An 18438-nucleotide genomic window follows, 5' to 3' on the forward strand; every position below is an offset into this window, starting at 1 on the left:
CAAGCTTTTAATGTTGAAGAACATGAAGAAGGGCAAAGATTAGCCCTGGATCTAATTGATGAAGTACGAGATGAAGCACATGTGAAGATAGTGGAATATCAGTAGAAGGCTTTGAATAACTACAACCTAAGGGTTAAGGAAAGGTTCTTCAAGCAAGGTGACTTAGTCCTGAGGAAGGTGGAAGCTTCCGGTGTTGGGCAGAAAGGGAAACTTGTCCCAAATTGGGAAGGACCATACAAGATCAAAAGTGTTCAAGGTAGAGGAACCTACAAGCTGGAGACTATGGATGGTTTTGAAGTCCCGAGGACTTGGCATGCACAAAACTTGAAGATTTACTATGTGTAAAGTAATTGAGCACGATTCTCACTTGTCAAGATGACAAGTAGGTTGAAAAGCACCTTAAAGCTTTGCTTGCTTAGGATTACCTGTTTTAGTTTTATTAAGACTTGTGTAAGGGATGAATCCCAACAATTTATGGAATTTATATAGTTTTCAAAATATGTTTAACAAATCCTTGTGGCATGGCAAGTAAAACTAAGTGCATGATATGAAAGCATAAAGTTCGATAAATAAAACTGGTTCAAATAAATAGTACAAAGTCTGATAAGTAAAGTCTCAAAGACAAGTAAAATAGATAAGCCATGCAGGGCCAGAAAAGCTCTAAGGAGCAGAGGTGCCCTCAGAATCCATATCATCGTCTCCGCCGCTCTCGCTGGAAGTCTCAGTAGTAAAGCCTCGTCCTCAGGGCAGACATAATCCGTTGGGTTAATATCAGGGCAAGCCTCGTTCACGGTCCCAATGGCCGTGTCCCATCCAGTCCTAAAAAACCCAGGGAACACCAAGTCGTCCCTCACCCTCATAGACTGGGTAAACTCCTCCGAGTCCAGGTAGTTGTCAAGCGCCTTGTCCTTCTCATCCCTTAACACAACCAGCTTAGCGTTGGATTCTTCGAGCTCCTCCTCCTTACGCTTCAACTTTCTCTCCAAAGCAGCGTACTCCCTCTGCTGCTTTCTGAGGACATTATCAGCTTTGTCTGAAGCCCTCTTCCAAGATTCAGCTTGCCTCACAGCGCCTTGGAAGTAGGCGTTAGACTGAAACGAAACGATAAACAGAATTATAAGGCAAGTAAATGCTACAAGTAAAAAAAGAGTAAAATTGTAAGAAATAGTCATACCGAGGCCGAGGACTGAGCTCCCATGAGCTTTATCCTCTCCAAGTCGGGAGTAGCTACCACATCGGTGAAGTCCTTAGGGGTTACACCGTGGTAAGACCAATCCCAAGCGTGCTTGGTGGATCCAACCACGGTATCCCCTCTGCGGAATCCCCAAAGAGGCTGGAAAGCTCCAGTAGCAGCAGAGACAGGAGCAGCAGCAGAAATAGGGGCACTGTGGGCTTCAGCTCCCTCAGCAGGAACCTCCACCATGGGCTGCTTATACTTCCTTAAGAAGGTAGGCTATGTAGCCTTCCCTCGAGTATCCAGTCCCGCAAGGCGAGCTTTCTTCATCATCGCGGTATCCTCAACAAGAGGCACGTTATCTTCATTAATTTCCTTAGCAGCTGCAAAAGCAAGAGAAAAAACAAAAATAAGTGGTGTCAATAATGCATGGAAGAAAATGATAACGAGAAGGGAAGAAAAATACCCTGTTAAGAAACTGAGGAGAGTCCCATGTGGATAAGGGAAAACTCCTCTTAAAGAGTCCAGCTGACAGTGGCACCATCATCCCCAGTAAGCTCATCATAAATGATAGTTTCCTCGGGGGTTAGGTGAATGGATTGGAGGCTACCATCGCTAACCTTCCCGAAGGAAGATCTGAAGAGGGTGCCCCAGTCTCTATTCTCCCACCTTAACCTGACAAAACTACTCCTCCAATATTGGTTATTATCGGGAATGGAGGCACTGTTAAAAATGTGGTTACACTTGGGCCTTTGTTTAATGTAAACCCAACCACAGATAATCGAAAAACTGTTATACCACTGAAAGATTTTTCTAAAAGCTGCTACTGATAAAGGAAAACCCCCCCTAAGACAACATACCATGAAACATGAAATGTTCCTCCAGGCGTTTGGAGGAAGCTAACAGGGGTTAATTTGCAAGTCTGCTAAAAGGTGGGGAATGAAAGGATGAAAAGGAAATCTAAGCCCAACATCAAGGGCATCTGTGTAAACAAAAAGAGTGTCGGGTTTCTAGTGGCAAGTACGATCGCCACCGGCAACTGGAACTAGTCTAAGAGGGGGACGAACATTATAACGTGCGTTTAACTTATCGTAATCTATATTGTGCCATGTGTTGCAATGATCGAAAGAGTCAAGATGTGCAGTTGAGGGATATTCGTCCCCCTAGTATTAATCATATCTAACAAAGACATGTAAGAAGAGCGGTTTTGATATTCTTACCTCGTTTCGAAGCTGAGGTTATCTTGGCCACTCTCTCGGAGTTCTTATCAACCATTGATGGAGGAACCTTGGAACCTTGGAAGGGAGGAAAGGCCGGAAAAGGCTTAGGAGATGGCCATAAAATTCTTAGAGAAGGAGAGTGTTTGAGAAATAAGGAGGAGTGAAATAAGAAGTGTGAGGAGGTCACACTCCCACCTCACTCTTATATAGGCACATGGAGGGCAAATTGGGTCTGAAAAAACCCATTTGGGCCCAAAAAATAGAGAATTCTGGAAAGTTCTAGAAAATTTTGGAAGAATTAAAGTAAATTCAAGAAAAAGAAAATAATACTTGGTAAAATCTGGAAGAATCCAGAAGAAACTTCAGAAATTCCAGAAAAATCTGAAATTTGGGATGTAAATGGAGGCCCGGCCCAAATCTTATTGGGCCTGGGAATAAATCAAGCCCAGATAAGGGCCCATGACATAAAATACATAAATGGAAACCCAAATATTTTGGAAAATGCAACAAGCCCAGTGAATGGCCTAAAAGGAAGGAAGCCCAAAATTGGTTAGAAAAACCAAAGTTAAGGCCCAATATATAAGCCCAATTCAGAAATTATGAGAAGCCCGGTAAAGGGTTGGCCCAAAAAAAACCCAGGAAATAAATGGACCCCCAAACAGAAACGTAAATCCTGACCAATTCGATCAATATTTATGTTGAATTTCTGATCGAATGATTGAGGTCGAAATAAGCTACGACCAGGAAAATGTTGGCTATTTATTCGGTCAAAATCAGTGTCAAAAAATAAAAAAAGAGGGGGAGGAAAAATCCTGACCGAAATTCGGTCAGGAATCCTAGTCGAACACTCCGGATCGAAAAACACTTCGACTAAGGCAAGAAAGGAGGTATAATTCGGTCAAAAACAAAAATCTTGACCGAAATGATTGTGATCCCGGTCGAAACATAAAAATAAATAAATAAATATATATATATATATAGTGTAAAATCCTGATCGAAATTTGACCAGAAATTGTGATCGAATGCTCCTCCTCGAAAGATCTGTCGACAAGGGCAATACGGGGGGTAATTCGACCAGGATCCTGGTCGAACAGGATTCCTGGTCGAAATGTACATAAAAAAAAGAGAAGAAAAAATGTTTTCTAAAAAAGAATTTTATATTCTGGAAAATAAAAATTCCTGGATATTTTCAGAAAATGAGGAAACTCCTTTAAAAAAATTCTGAAAAATATGAATATTTTCAGAAAATAAGGGAATAATTCCTGAAAATTAAGGAAAAAATCCCAGAAAATTTTCCAGAAAATTAAGGAAAAAATTCCAGAATTAAGGGAATTTTCCAGAAAATTAAGGAAAAAATCCCAGAATTAAGGAAAAATTTCAGAAAAATTAAGGAAAAAATCCCAGAAATAAGGGAAAATTCCAGAAATTAAAGGAAAAATCCCATAATTAAGGGAAAATTCCAGAAACTAAGGAAAAAATCCCAGAATTAAGGGAAAATTCCAGAAATTAAGGAAAAAATCCAAGAATTAAGGGAAAATTCCTGAAAATTAAGGAAAAAAGGGAAAATTCCAGAAAATTAAGGGAAAATCCCAGAACTAAGGGAAAATTCCGGGAAATAAATATGAATAAAGGCAAATCGTTGTAAATGTGTAGGTCGCTCCACACTTTACAGAAAAATGATACCCTATAAGGGAACGAATGAACTTAACTTCTGCGAAACCTTTTTCACGGTTTCCCCGAATTTGGGGGGTAAATAATAGGGAATAACATAAGGCCTGGGTATGTAATTAATGTTGCATTGATTATACCTGAATTGGGCTGAAAGTAAGGCCCATTTGAGAAGGCCCAAAACCCTGAATATTAATTAATTTCGTAATTAATTAATAAGGGATAAGTCAGCTGATAAGATGAGTCCTAGTGGAGAAATAAATCCTTGTAGATTGGCCTCCAGGGAACCTAGTGGGATAAGGAATCAGCTTCCTACCTCTTAAGACTCCAAAGTCCGTTCTAATTCCGAGACTTGCCCACCAAGTCTCCTAACCCAAGTCCAATTCAAGAACTCCCAACATCTATATAAGGGGCATCACCCCACAAATCAGAACTACGTTTTTTGACTTGATCCTTGGCATACAGCAAGGTACGTAGGCATCTTATTAAGGCAGATCGAGTCACGAAACACAATAGCAGTCAAATCGAGTTTCGAAGCACACGTTCCCTGGTAATAAATACAACAATTATTATAACTTAGTTTTTGATCCATAACATAAATATAATTAATTAAGAAGTTTAAAAATATGTTCCCTCATTATTCACAAATCTAATATCATAAAATTATATTTATTAGTCAATAAATAATGTAATATTTTTTTCTATTTAACAATATAATTTTTTTACAATTAATCACTAATATTTTTTCTATTTAATAATATAAAATTTTGAGAAAACTACAAAAGAAAAAATTGAAACGATATGAGAGGCGCAACCTCACCGCCTCGTCTTCTCATTTACATCAATATAATAATATAATGATTTAAAAATTTTTGAGAAAATATATTTATAAATACTTGTTTTTGTAGTATTTCATTAGCTAAAAAATAAGAATAAAAATTTAGGAAACTATGATATCATAAGTTAATTTTAGGAGAAAAGAGAAACGATATTAAAAAAAATTAGGATAATATCAACATGGTAAGTTGATTTAATGAGAAATGAGAAGTTTTAGAAGAGTATTATGATGATAAGTTGATTTCAAAATTTTTGAAGGAAGATATTATGAAAACTTTAGGAGAATATTACAAATGATGATAAATATTTATATATATATGATCTTTCTTATATTTTATAGGTTAAAATAAAAAAAAATAGAAAAATAGAATATAGTAATTTGATTTTTGGAGAAAAAGAAGAAATGGTATTAAAAAGAAAATTTTGGAAAATATCAAGATGATAAATTTATTTGAAGAGAAAGTAAAAGTCTTAGAATAATATCATGATGGTAATCGATTTTAAAAAATTTAATGAAATATGTTGTAGAAAATTTAAGAGAATAATACGAAATATGATAATATATTTAGGAGAATATAAAGTAATTATAATTTTTAATATTTATTAACTAAACTAGAAAAATATGATCAACGATTTTAGAGGTGTCACCTAAATGCCCCCGTATTCTGTTTTATATAATGTATAATGATGATTTACACTGTTACAAGTGCTGTCAAGATCATATACTAGTTTTTATCTTATAATACTCCCTCCATCTACATCGGAATACGGAGGATCGGTACGCATATTAAAACTCCCGTAAAGTATGATTTTTTAAATAATTTTAGATTTTTTTTGAATAAAATATAATGTTTAAATTTTTATCCAAATCGGAGCCGAAGAGGACATCAGAATATAATAATAATTAATAAAAGAGAAACCAAAAAAGAAAAAAGGGAGCGTTTGAAAAGTTAAAAGCAAAAGTGCAATACGGAGAATATCCCGTCAAATAATTTTACAGGAGTACAACGGTAATTCCGTGATCATAACAACCAGAATGTGGAAAAGATACATGAGGGTACGATTTGGGAGTAGATAGATTAGATATACATTGAAAGCTAACAAGTATAATAACAACCATAAACAAGAGTACATAAATGCTCACGAGATAAGACTCCAAAAGCTAGCATCTAACCTTTGTCCCCAATTCATCCTTCTCCTCGTTTTTTTTCTTCATTACAACACAAACTCCCTCAATCAAATAAATTACGGGTATCGATCCACATCAATCAATTTTTACATAGAATATTTTTAATGATATACAAAATTTTAAAATTAAAATATTATATATATTATCAAATGATGTAAAATTTATAATAATAATAATTTTTCGAGTAAAACTTTTTTATAAATAAATAATGACGCAAGACCAATACAAAATTGCTATTTTTTGAAAATAGCTATATTTGTTAATTCATTTAAAAAATCGGTTAGTTTTGCCTTTTTATTAGGCAATACGTGATAGACTTAAATCATACTTATATACATACAAACCCCAAGACTACTGATACAAACAAGAGCAAGAACATACCATGGTTTCAAAACTAGAATTCTTACAGTTTGTGGTGTTCTTTCTTTGTTTATGTCAACTAAGGATCTGTTCAGGGAAGTTGAGGTTCAATAAACATGGAGAGTTTAAGATACTGCAAGTTGCTGATATGCACTTTGCTGATGGCAAGAAAACTCTGTGTGAAGATGTGTTGCCCCAGCAGATGAAGACTTGCTCTGACCTTAATACTACTGCCTTCATTCGTCGTATGATCATCGCGGAGAAGCCTGATCTCATTGTTTTTACTGGTATATATGTTTCTTGGCTTGTCACATTTTATACTGAATTTTTCATAGTTAGTGATTATTAATGATTTAGCTGAAGTTCGAGGTGAATTATACTAAGAGTAAAGTGCACTTCGTGTACCTGCATTTATCCTCGATAGCATCAGGGGTCTTGGAATTATACTAATTTTAGTCTTGTGGGTAGCTAGTGCCAAGTTGAATAGGGCAATAATAATTGACAGGAGGTTGCCAGAGGGTTAAAAGTAGTGTTGATTCTGAAATTTTTGTTTAGTATGTTTATTTCCTATTCGATAAATCTTAGTCCTTGTATTTGCACACATAAAACTTGGCAACTAGTGAAATTCGACATTTGATTAATCTAAATAATTCAACCTTAAACATTGTCATGTTGACGACAATGGTTGTAATTTGATTTTGAGTATCAAATAATAAGCTTCAATGTTAAGACTTTTTGTGTCCACTTGTGGACATCTGGGTCCAAATTGTAAGCAGACCTTAATGTCTACTGCTAATTTTGGTAACCAAGAGGTGTTTAATTATGTAAGAAGGGCCTGTCACAAATTATGATAATTGAACTTACAGAAATTTTAAGATCCTGGATATTTTATGAATTTGATTTCGTTGTTCTGTGTGTAGGGGACAACATCTATGGTTTTGATGCAACAAATCCTGTAGCTTCTATGAATGCTGCATTTTCCCCTGCCATATCCTCTAAAATTCCATGGACAGCGGTTTTAGGTAATCATGATCAAGAGTCAACTCTGTCAAGGGAAGGCGTAATGAAATATATAATTGGTATGAATCATACCCTGTCAAAAGTAAATCCCAAGCATTTCCATGATATTGATGGTTATGGAAACTACAACCTCGAAGTCCATGGTATCGAGGGTTCAAGGCTTGTGAATAAATCTGTCCTTAATCTTTACTTCCTTGATAGCGGAGATTACTCTACCGTACCAGACATCCCTGGCTATGGCTGGATTAAACCCTCTCAGCAGTACTGGTTTCAGCAAACTTCTAAGATGCTTCAGGTACTAAATACGAACATTACTTTCTACAGTTTCTAAGTCATGTTGATTGGTTAAGGTAGTGATTTCTTATGTTATGAAAAATTTAAATACCCTTGCAGAAAGCATACAAAACGAAGCCCGTGCCACAGAAGGATCATGCACCTGGTCTTGCTTATTTTCACATTCCACTTCCCGAGTATGCAAACTTTGACTCTTCGAACTTCACGGGCGTTAGACAAGAAGGCATCAGCTCTGCTTCTATAAATTCAGGCTTCTTCACAACCATGGTAGAAGCAGGTGATGTGAAAGCTGTTTTCACAGGACACGATCACCTTAATGACTTCTGTGGCGAGTTGACTGGTATACATCTTTGTTATGCTGGAGGTTTCGGATACCATGCTTATGGGTTGGCTGGTTGGTCAAGAAGGGCAAGGGTAGTGGTTGCATCTCTAGAGAAGACACAAAAGGGTGGTTGGGGTGCAGTTCAATCTATTAGAACTTGGAAGCGATTAGATGATAGACATTTAACTGCTATTGACAGGCAACTGATCTGGAGCAAGAGTTCTTCTGGTAAGCTTCCGATCCATTTTTGGTTTTATTGAATGAGTATTTATTTACTCTAGAAAATTATACTGGTCGACTTTACATCACCCTATGTGCCCAATCTGGGGTATGGAAAAGCGTAACGTATCATGGTGAAACACTTCCTGGTATTCAGTGTCCTAACAAAGACATCATCTACTCCCTATTTAAATAAGTTAGGCAATTTGTGATTCTTATACTATAAAACTCGAATTTTAGGTAGAAAGGTACAAATAATATATTCTTATACACTTGAGTGTATGATGGAGAACCAGCATAAATATAATTTCACATTGCTAAGAAGCCTCTGTTGAAATCATAGCCACTGAGTTGCGTGCACACCTCTGTTTGTATTCCATCTTACTTCTTAGCGACATTTAATTGTTAAGCAATGTGTGGATTAGTGGATAACAGCATTTTGACACAAATTATACCATCTTATGTTTTCTGAATGCTAAATATATTCATGTATGATTATTGACTGATGTTTTTATGTATTTTAACTCTACTGATGTAGGCAGTCCCGGAGAAAAACCAACTGGTGGTGCTTAAAACTAGGGGCAATGTAGCATACATATAAAGATTAGCATTCCACTCTCAAAGAAACAAATGGCTGCAGAGGAGCATATTATACAGTTGTTGAAGAAAAAATGACATCTTCAATAGAGTTATATTTAAGATAGATAATTTCACAGACTGTAAGTTACAGTTATAAACTTTTTGTGTTGAACATAACTCAAGTCCTAAGCTTTGCATTTGAAATGTATTAAAATATTCTATAGATGAATGTTGGTTCTTATTTCTCGTTATACCCAAAATTTGGCATTGGATTGACTCGGGTCAAACGTGGGCTAATTACAGTCAAACTCAGTATTGCGTTGTGAAAGTGAGGACGCGTCCAAGCATTCAGGACGCGCCTACTTGAGAAGAGATATGTTACGAGGCGAGAAGAGTGCGTGGTCAAGGAAGGACGCGTCCAGGCTTTATGGACGCGTCAATGTTTATGAAAGTGCTTGGCAGATGAAATCTTATGGTGATGGACGCTCTAGGACGCGCCTACTTTAGCAAGGACGCGTCATAGGGGGTGAAATGCTGTGCATGATGGTTTAGAGGAGATGGTGCAAGTCTAATAAGGTTAAGGGCGCGCCCTAAATTCTAGGACGTGTCCTGTGATTTTGAATGCTATAAGGAACGATTGATGAGGAAACAGGTTTGGATTTATGAAGGTGAGGACGCGCCCAAAGGGTGAGGACGCGTCCTGTGTTTGATCTATATACTTTTGATGTTGAATTCAGGACAAAGCTTGCATGGAGAGGAGCAATGGAGGTTATTTTTACTAATGTATTTGTTGCAGGTACTCTTTGAAGAATTCCTTCCTTGAGACGGTAAAGGAGGGGGATGTCCGTGAAAAGCTTGAAGGCCTCCAGGGGTATGCCTGATGATTGAAGGCCTCCTCCTGTATTCAACGGGTGTCCTCGTTGGGGATGTGGGGTTTACTTTGGTGTGTGCTTTGGGAGCTCTGTTCTTGTATTCAACGGGTGTCCTCGTTGGAGAACTTTGGAGTCATCCTGCACTTTGCACCCAAGAGCTTGGGATCACCTGTCCTACTATCTGGTGGGTTATCCTCATTCGGGGGACAGGGACGCGTCTGGCACTTGGGGTGAACCGTGGCTATACCTGCGTTCGTAAATCAAGGGAGATAGCTGTAGAGGAGTGTTATCCTTGCGCAGAGAGATGCACTATCCGTGAAGTCCTACGATTACGGACGAGCCTTGGGCCTTCGCGGTTGGGCCTCATAGTTGGAAATTCCTAAAGCTAGCGGAAGACGGATATGGGAAGGGCTTCTACTGGGATTAGGAGTAAGAAGTCTCAACTCATTAGACTTCTTGTTCTACGAGAACTACGTGAGGCTTGATCCCTATATAAAGGGTACGTAGGCACATTGAGAGGGTAAGAAGTTGGGAGCTGATAAGAGAGCCACCACTTACTCTGATCAATCTCAGCCTAAAACAACCACAATCAACCACACACCGCTTAAGTTTCCGGCAAAGAACCACCGTTACAGATCTTAGTTCCAGCGAGAAACCTCAATCTTTGTTGTTACCAGATTCCTCCGTCAACAAATTGGCGCTAGAAGGAGGGGTGCTAATTAAGGTCGAAATCTTAGGAGGAAAAGATGTCTTACAATCGTGATGGAAGTTCTTATGATGGAAGTGACAGCAGGCCTGAAGGAGAAGGAGGGGGGCGCTATACTCGCCACGAACCTTACGTTCCCAGAAACATTGCGGATCCACCAAGGGCTCCGGATGTGGGGGGGACACCTCCAGTTCTCATCAGCAACACTGATATATTGGAGCAATTATATCGCATGGGGGATACTCTTAACAGTTTTAACTCAAGACTGAACACGGTAGAGCGTCGAAAGACGAGGAGAGATCGTCGTTTCCCCCGTCATGGTCATGCCTTGGGAAAAGGCTCTGTAGCTGAAGGAGATGCCCAGGGGAGCGGGGAAAACCTGCGAATCACTCCACGGCGTTTGGAGTACTCGGATGATGTAGAACCTATTGTGGAGCTTGCGGATGAGGACACTGATGGCAGAGAAAGGCCTCGCCTGGGTAACCAGGTAGTGCCACACCCGCATAGGTCTGGGCGTACGATGGACGAGCGTCGTCGTGCGGAGAACACTCAAAACCAAGACGAGGGAGGAAGGGATCTTTCAGCCTTGAAAAGGAGGCTTGGCATAAGGTTGGAGGATGACGATTTGAGGATGTTGCTGGTAAAACGGCAACAGGAAGGAAACATCGGAGAAGCGAGGCCCCGTGACACGACGCGTGTGCCCCCCGCATTCCAAAGGGATGACGGGGCGCGGCACCACGAGCACGAGCGTGCCCCTCCGCGAGGAAGGCCCGGGAATTACTACCGGGGATATCAGAGGAATGGACGAGGAAGAATGGGATATCAATACGGAAGAGCCCCTTACAACGGTAGGAGAGGTGGAGCACACTCCGCTGGAGAAGTCCCCGCCGTTATTCCCGTAGCTTCCCACAGCGTTACTGGTAATGGGTCTGGGGCGCGTCCTCATGACCAGGATGATGGGCGACTTCAAATAAGAATGCAGAACAATGATGAGATTCCGCGACGCGGTCAAGATGAACCTCGCGTACGGGAAAATATCCAGAACCAAAATGGTAACATGCCACCGCCGCAGCTTCAGGGCGAGGGGCGGCGAGATCCTCCGCCACACCCGGGGGGCAATCAAGGGGAATTTCAGCAAGTCGCAGAGCAACTCCAGCAGCCTAATGTTCAAACCATTCCTGGGGTAGGGACGTTTAATGTGAACGACCTCAAGAGGTTGCTCAACCATCTTGAGGGGGGAAGAGTAATGGCGACTGCGCAAGCTCCTTCTCCTTTTGCTGCTATTGTGAGGGAGGCGCAATTGCCCGCGGGATACAGGAACACAACCAATGACTTGCGTTTCCACGGGAACTCTGATCCTGTGGAGTTTTTGGGGCATTTCAACATTGAAATGGACGTATATCAAGTACCTGATTTGGCTCGATGCCATCTCTTGGCAGCCACTTTCAGAGAAGGAGCTCAGCAGTGGTTCCAAAAACTTGGTCCAGGTGTAATTACATCCTGGGAACAGATGAAAACTTTGTTTTTGACACAATTCCAAGCCGCGGTGAAGTACACACCACCTGTTACCACACTGGCTAATGTGAAACAAAAGGAAGGAGAAAGTTTGACTTCATATTTCAAGAGGTTTAATGCAGAATCTACTTTGGTGAGGGGTGCAACTGATGAAACATTGAAAATATTGCTTATAGCTGGGTTACGTGTGGGGACGGATTTCTGGAAACACCTACAAGGGAAGGACCCAGTGTCGCTAGCTGATGTGCTTGCGCAGGCGGAGTCGTTCAAAGCGATCGAGCAGTCGCTTGCAGAAACAAAAAAGAATGACAATACCCATAACTCCAAGGGACGATCCAAGAGAAGGGACAGATTCTTGAGCCCAGATTATCGGCGAAACGCCAGAAGCCCTAACAGGGTAAATGCTGTGAGCTCACGGAGAGAATGGAGTGCACCATCGAACTACGAGAGAAGAGTCAACAATTATACACCGCTGGCAGCGTCCATTGATCATATCTTCGAGGTAAATAAGGATAGAGGAATCTTCAAGAAGCCCGACCGTCTAACTTCGTGGCAGAGCAGAGACAAGAAGAAGTATTGTGACTACCATGAGTCTACTGACCATGACACCCATGAGTGTCGTCACTTGCGGGATGAGATTGAGGAATTGATCAAGGCAGGATACCTAGGAGAATGGATTGACAAGGTGAAACAACGCAGGGGACTTGATGACAAGGGTAAGGATGAAAAACAGCCCCCGCGGGCGGAGGACGTTGAAAAAACAACAGAGGTCAAGTTTCAGAGGGCTGGCAGTATCAGGGCAATTTTTGGAGGACACCCTTTTGTTGGTGATAGTAATCGAGCACTGGAGAAAAACGCGAGAGAAGCGCGACATCCACCGCTCACCAACATCCACAACTTGGAAGATAGACCCCTGAAGGTCTTTAAGGGGGAGTCCGCTGATATTACGTTCAAGGAAAAAGAATCTAGGTGGGTGCATCATCCTCACAACGATGCGCTGGTGATTACCATGCTCATTGGGGCAATGAACGTACATCGAGTCTTCTTGGATAATGGGAGTTCTACAAACATCTTGTACTACAGCACCTACAAAAAGCTGGGTTTCCCAGATAGTGACATGTATTTCGAAGATGCGCACGTCTATGGCTTTACAGGGGAAGCAGTGAGAGTTATGGGTTCTGTCAGGCTTCCCGTCACGCTCGGGGAAGGAGCCTTGTCGGTTACCCAAATGATAGATTTCAAGGTGCTAGATCAGGATTCCGCGCACAATGTGCTGGTCGGAAGACCTTGGTTGCGAGCGTTCAGGGTGATAACCTCGATACACCACTTGATGATAAAGTTCCCAACGCCAATCGGGGTTGGCAGTCTGAGAGGGTCACAGTATGAGTCACGCGACTGCTATCATAAGGCTGTCAAGGAATTTCGTAGAAGAAGGTATGAAGGGAAAGGTCTCCCATTTGAAGATGTAGAAGATATTCATACAAAACCAAGTGGAGAGGTCCATGCCCACTATTTCGTTGAAAGCCCCGGAAAGGAAGAAACCAATGTCTCTGGGAACTCTTTTTTGACGCGGGGACGTATTTCGAGGTTCCGTAGCGTGGAGGAAGTGGTGGTGAATCACACCGAGGCGATCATACAGAAAGAAGTTAACGGGGAAAAGTTGGAAGGAAGAAGTGAGATTTTGCAAGGTCTCGGGAATAACCTCAAGGTGGATGCTCCTCAAAAGAAGGACGCGCCCTTGAATGAAATTGAGGTTGATGCTTCTCCAAACGAGGAAGCGCCCTCAGATGCGAAAGTGGAAGTCGAAGACCCCCGAGACTTTGATTTCGATTTGGATCCCAGGATCCTTATGCCCGCCGAAAAGACGGGACCGGCCGAAGACACAATATCTATTCCAGTTGATAAAAATGATCCGATCAGGGTTTTGAAAGTGGGATCCCAGTTGGATGATGAGATGAGAGGAAGTCTTGCCCGCTTTCTAATTGCAAATCTTGATGTCTTCCCATGGAGTCATTCAGATATGATAGGAATCGACCCGGAGGTAATGTGTCACCGTTTGAATATCCTCCCGAATTGCAAAGGCATACGTCAGAAACGCCGCCCGATAAGTGGAGAAAGGGCAATAGCGTTAAAAGAAGAAGTGGACCGGTTGTTGGAGGTGGGGCTGATCAAAGAGCCTTTCTACCCCGAATGGCTTGCAAATCCGGTACTGGTGAAGAAACCGAACGGGAAGTGGAGAACATATGTAGATTTCACAGATCTCAATAAGGCCTGTCCAAAGGACAGCTTCCCGTTGCCAAGAATCGATCAGTTGGTTGACGCAATGGCGGGGCATGCGTTGTTGAGTTTTATGGATGCATATTCCGGTTACAATCAAATTCCGATGTATGGCCCCGATCGAGAACATACATCCTTCATTACTGACAGGGGGTTATATTGTTACATAGGAATGCCGTTTGGATTGATTAATGCTGGCGCGACCTACCAGCGGTTGGTAAACATGATGTTAAAGGATCAAATCGGAAGAACTATGCAAGTGTATGTGGATGATATGCTGGTAAAGTCCAAGGTAGAGGGTGACCACATCAAACACTTGATGGAAATATTTGACATTCTGAGGAGGTTTCGTATGAAATTAAACCCGCAAAAATGTGTGTTCGGCGTGGAGTCAGGCAAGTTTCTTGGGTTCATTGTCAACCACAGGGGAATTGAGGCCAACCCCGCAAAGATCAAGGCATTGATGGATATGAAGTCACCCACCAATGTGAAACAAGTGCAGAGTTTGACTGGGAGAATCGCCGCGTTAAATCGATTTGTTTCCAAGTCGTCCGATAGATGCAAGGAATTTTTCAAGGCGATCAAATTAGCTGGGAAAGACTTTGTATGGATGCCAGAATGTGAAGATGCTTTCAAAAGAATCAAGGAGCAACCGGAAAACCCTCCCATGTTGTCAAAGCCGTTGGATGGGGAGTCTCTAATACTGTACCTCGCAGTTTCTGAATATTCGATCAGTGCAGTTCTGGTAAGAGAAGAAGATGGGCAGCAATCACCAGTGTACTACGTGAGCAAGCGGTTACACGACGCTGAAACTCGCTACACAAGCATGGAGAAACTGGTTTACGCCCTAATTCTTGCGGCAAGAAAATTGTGACCATATTTTCAAGCCCATAGAATTGAAGTTCGTACAGCGTACCTGCTGCGACAGGTTCTGCACAAACCAGAGTCATCAGGCAGAATGCTGAAATGGGCTGTGGAGTTGGGACAGTTTGATTTGGAATATGTACCTCGAACAGCGATAAAAGGGCAAGCCTTAGCCGATTTTTTGTTGGAATTTGATTCTGAAATTGATGATAAAGCTTTGGTAATGCTACATCCGCCTCATTCTGAGGAGTCTTTGGAAGAGTTTCCGCATCCTTGGTGGATCTTGCATGTGGATGGGGCGGTTAACCATGGAGGAGCGGGTGCGGGTATAGTACTTGTATCTCCGGAAGGCCACCATCTGATGAGCGCCATTCATTTTAAGTTTTATGCAACCAATAACGATGCGGAGTATGAGGAGCTGATTAATGTCCTGAAAATCGCTTTGGAAATGGGGGTGCGGAACTTAATTGCAAGAAGTAACTCAGAGTTGGTAGTGAATCAGGTGAACGGGGGATTTCAAGCGCGAGGCCCACGAACAGAATTATACTTGAGATGTACACAGCGCCTGATTGGAATGTTCAAAGAAGTTAGATTGGAATGAGTTCCGCGGGAGAAGAACAGTAATACGGATGCTCTGGCAAAAATGGGGTCGCAACAAGAGGCTGTGTTGTTAGGATCCATCCCCCTTGAAATCCAGGAGATTCCTAGTATCCCAGAGGTAGAAACTATGCGAGTGGATGAGGCTCCCAAGGAAACATGGATGACGCCCATTCTAGATTATATTCGTAAGGGAATACTCCCCGAGGATAAGTTTATGGCTCGCCGACTCCACTATCAGGCTGCAAGATACGTGATATACGACGAAGTCCTATACAAGAGAGGGTTCAACCAACCTCTGCTTAGGTGTGTGGAAGAAGAAGAAGGAAATTACATCCTAAGAGAGGTGCATGAAGGAATCTGTGCCAATCACTCGGGGGGTAGTTCTTTGGCAATGAAAGTTTTACGCCAAGGGTATTATTGGCCCACAATGAGAGAAGATGCTACAAATTTCGTCAGGGCATGTGATCGCTGCCAGCGCTTTGCAAACTTCTCGTCTATGCCGGCGACACTCTTGACGCCTATGGCAAGCCCGTGGCCGTTCGCCATGTGGGGAATTAATCTTATCGGGGAATTGCCGAAAGCTAAAGGAGACGTCAAATATGCAGTGGTTGCGGTCGATTACTTTACTAAATGGGCGGAAGCTATGCCACTGGCTACTATCACCGCAAAGAAAATCAGAGATTTTGTTTTCAACTCAATTGTATGTAGGTTTGGAATCCCATACAAGCTTATCTCCGACAATGGAAAGCAGTTTGATAGCAAGGAGTTGCGACAGCTATGTGAGGAGTTGAAAATCAAGAAGGAGTTTACGGCGGTCTATCATCCTCAAAGCAATGGACAAACAGAAGCTGTTAACAAAATAATAAAGCATACCCTCAAAACCAAGCTGGAGGAGCGTAAAGGGAAATGGCCTGAAGAACTCCCGAAGGTGATGTGGTCATACAACACTACGCCGCGATCTACTACGGGAGAAACGCCGTTTATGCTGACTTACGGCTATGAAGCTATTGTCCCCGTGGAAGTTGGATCGGGATCACTTCGCAGAGATTGTTACGGGAAAGAAGATGCTGAGGTTAATCAAAGGCTTCATTTAGATCTCTTAGAGGAGACGAGGGAAAATTCTCAGCTAAGGCTAGCGGCATATCAGCAGTGCGCCGCAAGGTATTATAACAAGAAGGTAAAAGGACAATTGCTGAAGGTGGGGGATTTGGTACTTAGGAAAGTGATGCCCAATACAAGGAACCCCCAACATGGAGTGTTTGGAGCTAATTGGGAAGGACCGTACAGAATAAAGTCCATCCTGTGGAAGGGGACTTATCACCTTGAAGATATGGACGGGAAGCTAGTTCCGCGAGCTTGGAATGCGGAACATCTCCGAAAGTATTACCAGTAAGGCGTGGCTTTGGCCCCTTGCATATTTCTTTTATCATTCTGGGTTATGCCCAGATTATAGGCTAGAATTAAATAAATTCCTCCTAGCCTAGGGGGGTAGTGCATGTACTACTTACCTTGGGACTAGTTGAAGGGTCATTTTTTAGAAATAATTTCCCCACAGAGCATAGTAGCCGTGGGACTGGTGCACTTTTGACATCAGAGCGCATTATAAATAAAATTTTGAAACTTTCCAAAAGGATATTTGCTCAGTTTTCTTGGTCGCGCCCTAAGCTAGGGTTTTATATGAATGAAACTCAAGTAAAATGTACTATTTTCAAGGACGCGCCCAAGTTATCTTGTTTGATGCTCCTTTAGACTGGATGTTACTGTAATATTGACAACATAATTAAAAAAGAAAAAGTGCTTGTCAAAGACGCGTCCTGCTTGAAGGATGATGTATTTTGGATCAAAGGTGAGGCGCGTCTTGATTGATAGTTCTATGTGGATGTTAACTGAAGTAGTGGCTGCTAAAAGGAACAATAGAACTTGAGTAAAAATGGAACTAGGAAGTGTGCTATTTCCAAGGACGCGCCCAAGTAATATTGGTTGATGCTCTTTCAGTTGAATGTTTCCTTAATTTAAAAAAAAAAAAACAAGTCCCCACCGAGGACGCGTTCTCCCGGAGAGAAAATATTTCTGAAAGATAATGTTAAGGTATGTCAAACAGTTAGGACGCGCCCCATTGTGCCTTGTGCCTTGGTTAAACACATAAATACAGTGTAGTGCCGTGCTCATGCACTTTCCGGAACAAACAAAGACGCGTCTAGCTAGAGAGGACGCGCCCACAGTGGATATTTGCTTGACGGAGTAAAAAATAATAACAATTAGTCAAAGGTGACGCGCCCTTAACACAAGGCGCGCCCATATAAATGACTACTTAAGTAAAAAAGAAGTGCAAGTGAATGTTCAAAAATAGTCTTTACAACTTGCAAGGCTTCAAGGAGCCCGCACCCTTAAAATAGTTCAAGTACATAAAAGATAAAGGACGCGTCCTAAGTAGGAGGCGCGTCATGTGGCTTATCTTGGTCTTCTGCAGGGGGAGGCTGAGTCTGAAGTGAAGCAGGATCAGGGGACGCGTCCTCTTCCTCTAAGCCTAGAAAAATCCTCTTGTTCTTGATGGAGTCCGCGGCCCTGACCCTGAGATCATTTACCCATATCTGGGTATCTGCATCAAACTTTGAGAATGTATACTCTGGGTCATTGGCAATGAACCCAGAGTACCATTCTTCAAACCCAGCCTGGAAGCCGTGCTGGTAAACTAGCTTTTTCTCCTCTGTCCATCCATGTA

At 41.8% G+C, this 18438-nt stretch overlaps 2 protein-coding genes across 3 annotated transcripts; both read left to right on the forward strand.

Moving 5' to 3' along the window:
* The first annotated feature begins 6401 nt into the window (after positions 1-6401).
* Positions 6402-9105, forward strand: LOC141720976 (putative inactive purple acid phosphatase 29). Of its 2 annotated transcripts, none has more exons than XM_074523693.1 (4): positions 6402-6735; positions 7369-7763; positions 7862-8312; positions 8846-9105. In XM_074523693.1, exons 1-4 carry the CDS (start codon positions 6471-6473, stop codon positions 8902-8904), a joined length of 1170 nt encoding a protein of 389 aa, XP_074379794.1. In that variant the 5' UTR covers positions 6402-6470; the 3' UTR covers positions 8905-9105. The 2 variants fall into 2 exon arrangements, with proteins under 2 accessions (XP_074379794.1, XP_074379795.1); XM_074523694.1 differs by having other exon boundaries at positions 6403-6735; positions 8842-9105.
* Positions 9106-15339: 6234 nt separating this feature from the next.
* LOC141719631 (uncharacterized) lies at positions 15340-15717 on the forward strand. The gene has a single exon (XM_074522005.1). It carries the CDS (start codon positions 15340-15342, stop codon positions 15715-15717), a length of 378 nt encoding a protein of 125 aa, XP_074378106.1.
* Positions 15718-18438: the final 2721 nt, after the last annotated feature.

This window comes from Apium graveolens, chromosome 4 (genome assembly GCF_009905375.1).
Source record: "Apium graveolens cultivar Ventura chromosome 4, ASM990537v1, whole genome shotgun sequence".
NCBI classification, from domain to species: Eukaryota; Viridiplantae; Streptophyta; class Magnoliopsida; order Apiales; family Apiaceae; genus Apium; species Apium graveolens.

What these genes read in the sequence shown, in the direction of transcription:
- LOC141720976 (XM_074523693.1), top strand. Translation starts at nt 6,471, where the DNA reads ATGGTTTCAAAACTAGAATTCTTACAGTTTGTGGTGTTCTTTCTTTGT. An exon ending in TGATCTCATTGTTTTTACTG is followed by an intron (nt 6,736 to 7,368) that starts GTATATATGTTT and finishes TTCTGTGTGTAG; the next exon opens with GGGACAACATCTATGGTTTT. An exon ending in AAACTTCTAAGATGCTTCAG is followed by an intron (nt 7,764 to 7,861) that starts GTACTAAATACG and finishes ATACCCTTGCAG; the next exon opens with AAAGCATACAAAACGAAGCC.
- LOC141719631 (XM_074522005.1), top strand. Translation starts at nt 15,340, where the DNA reads ATGCTACATCCGCCTCATTCTGAGGAGTCTTTGGAAGAGTTTCCGCAT.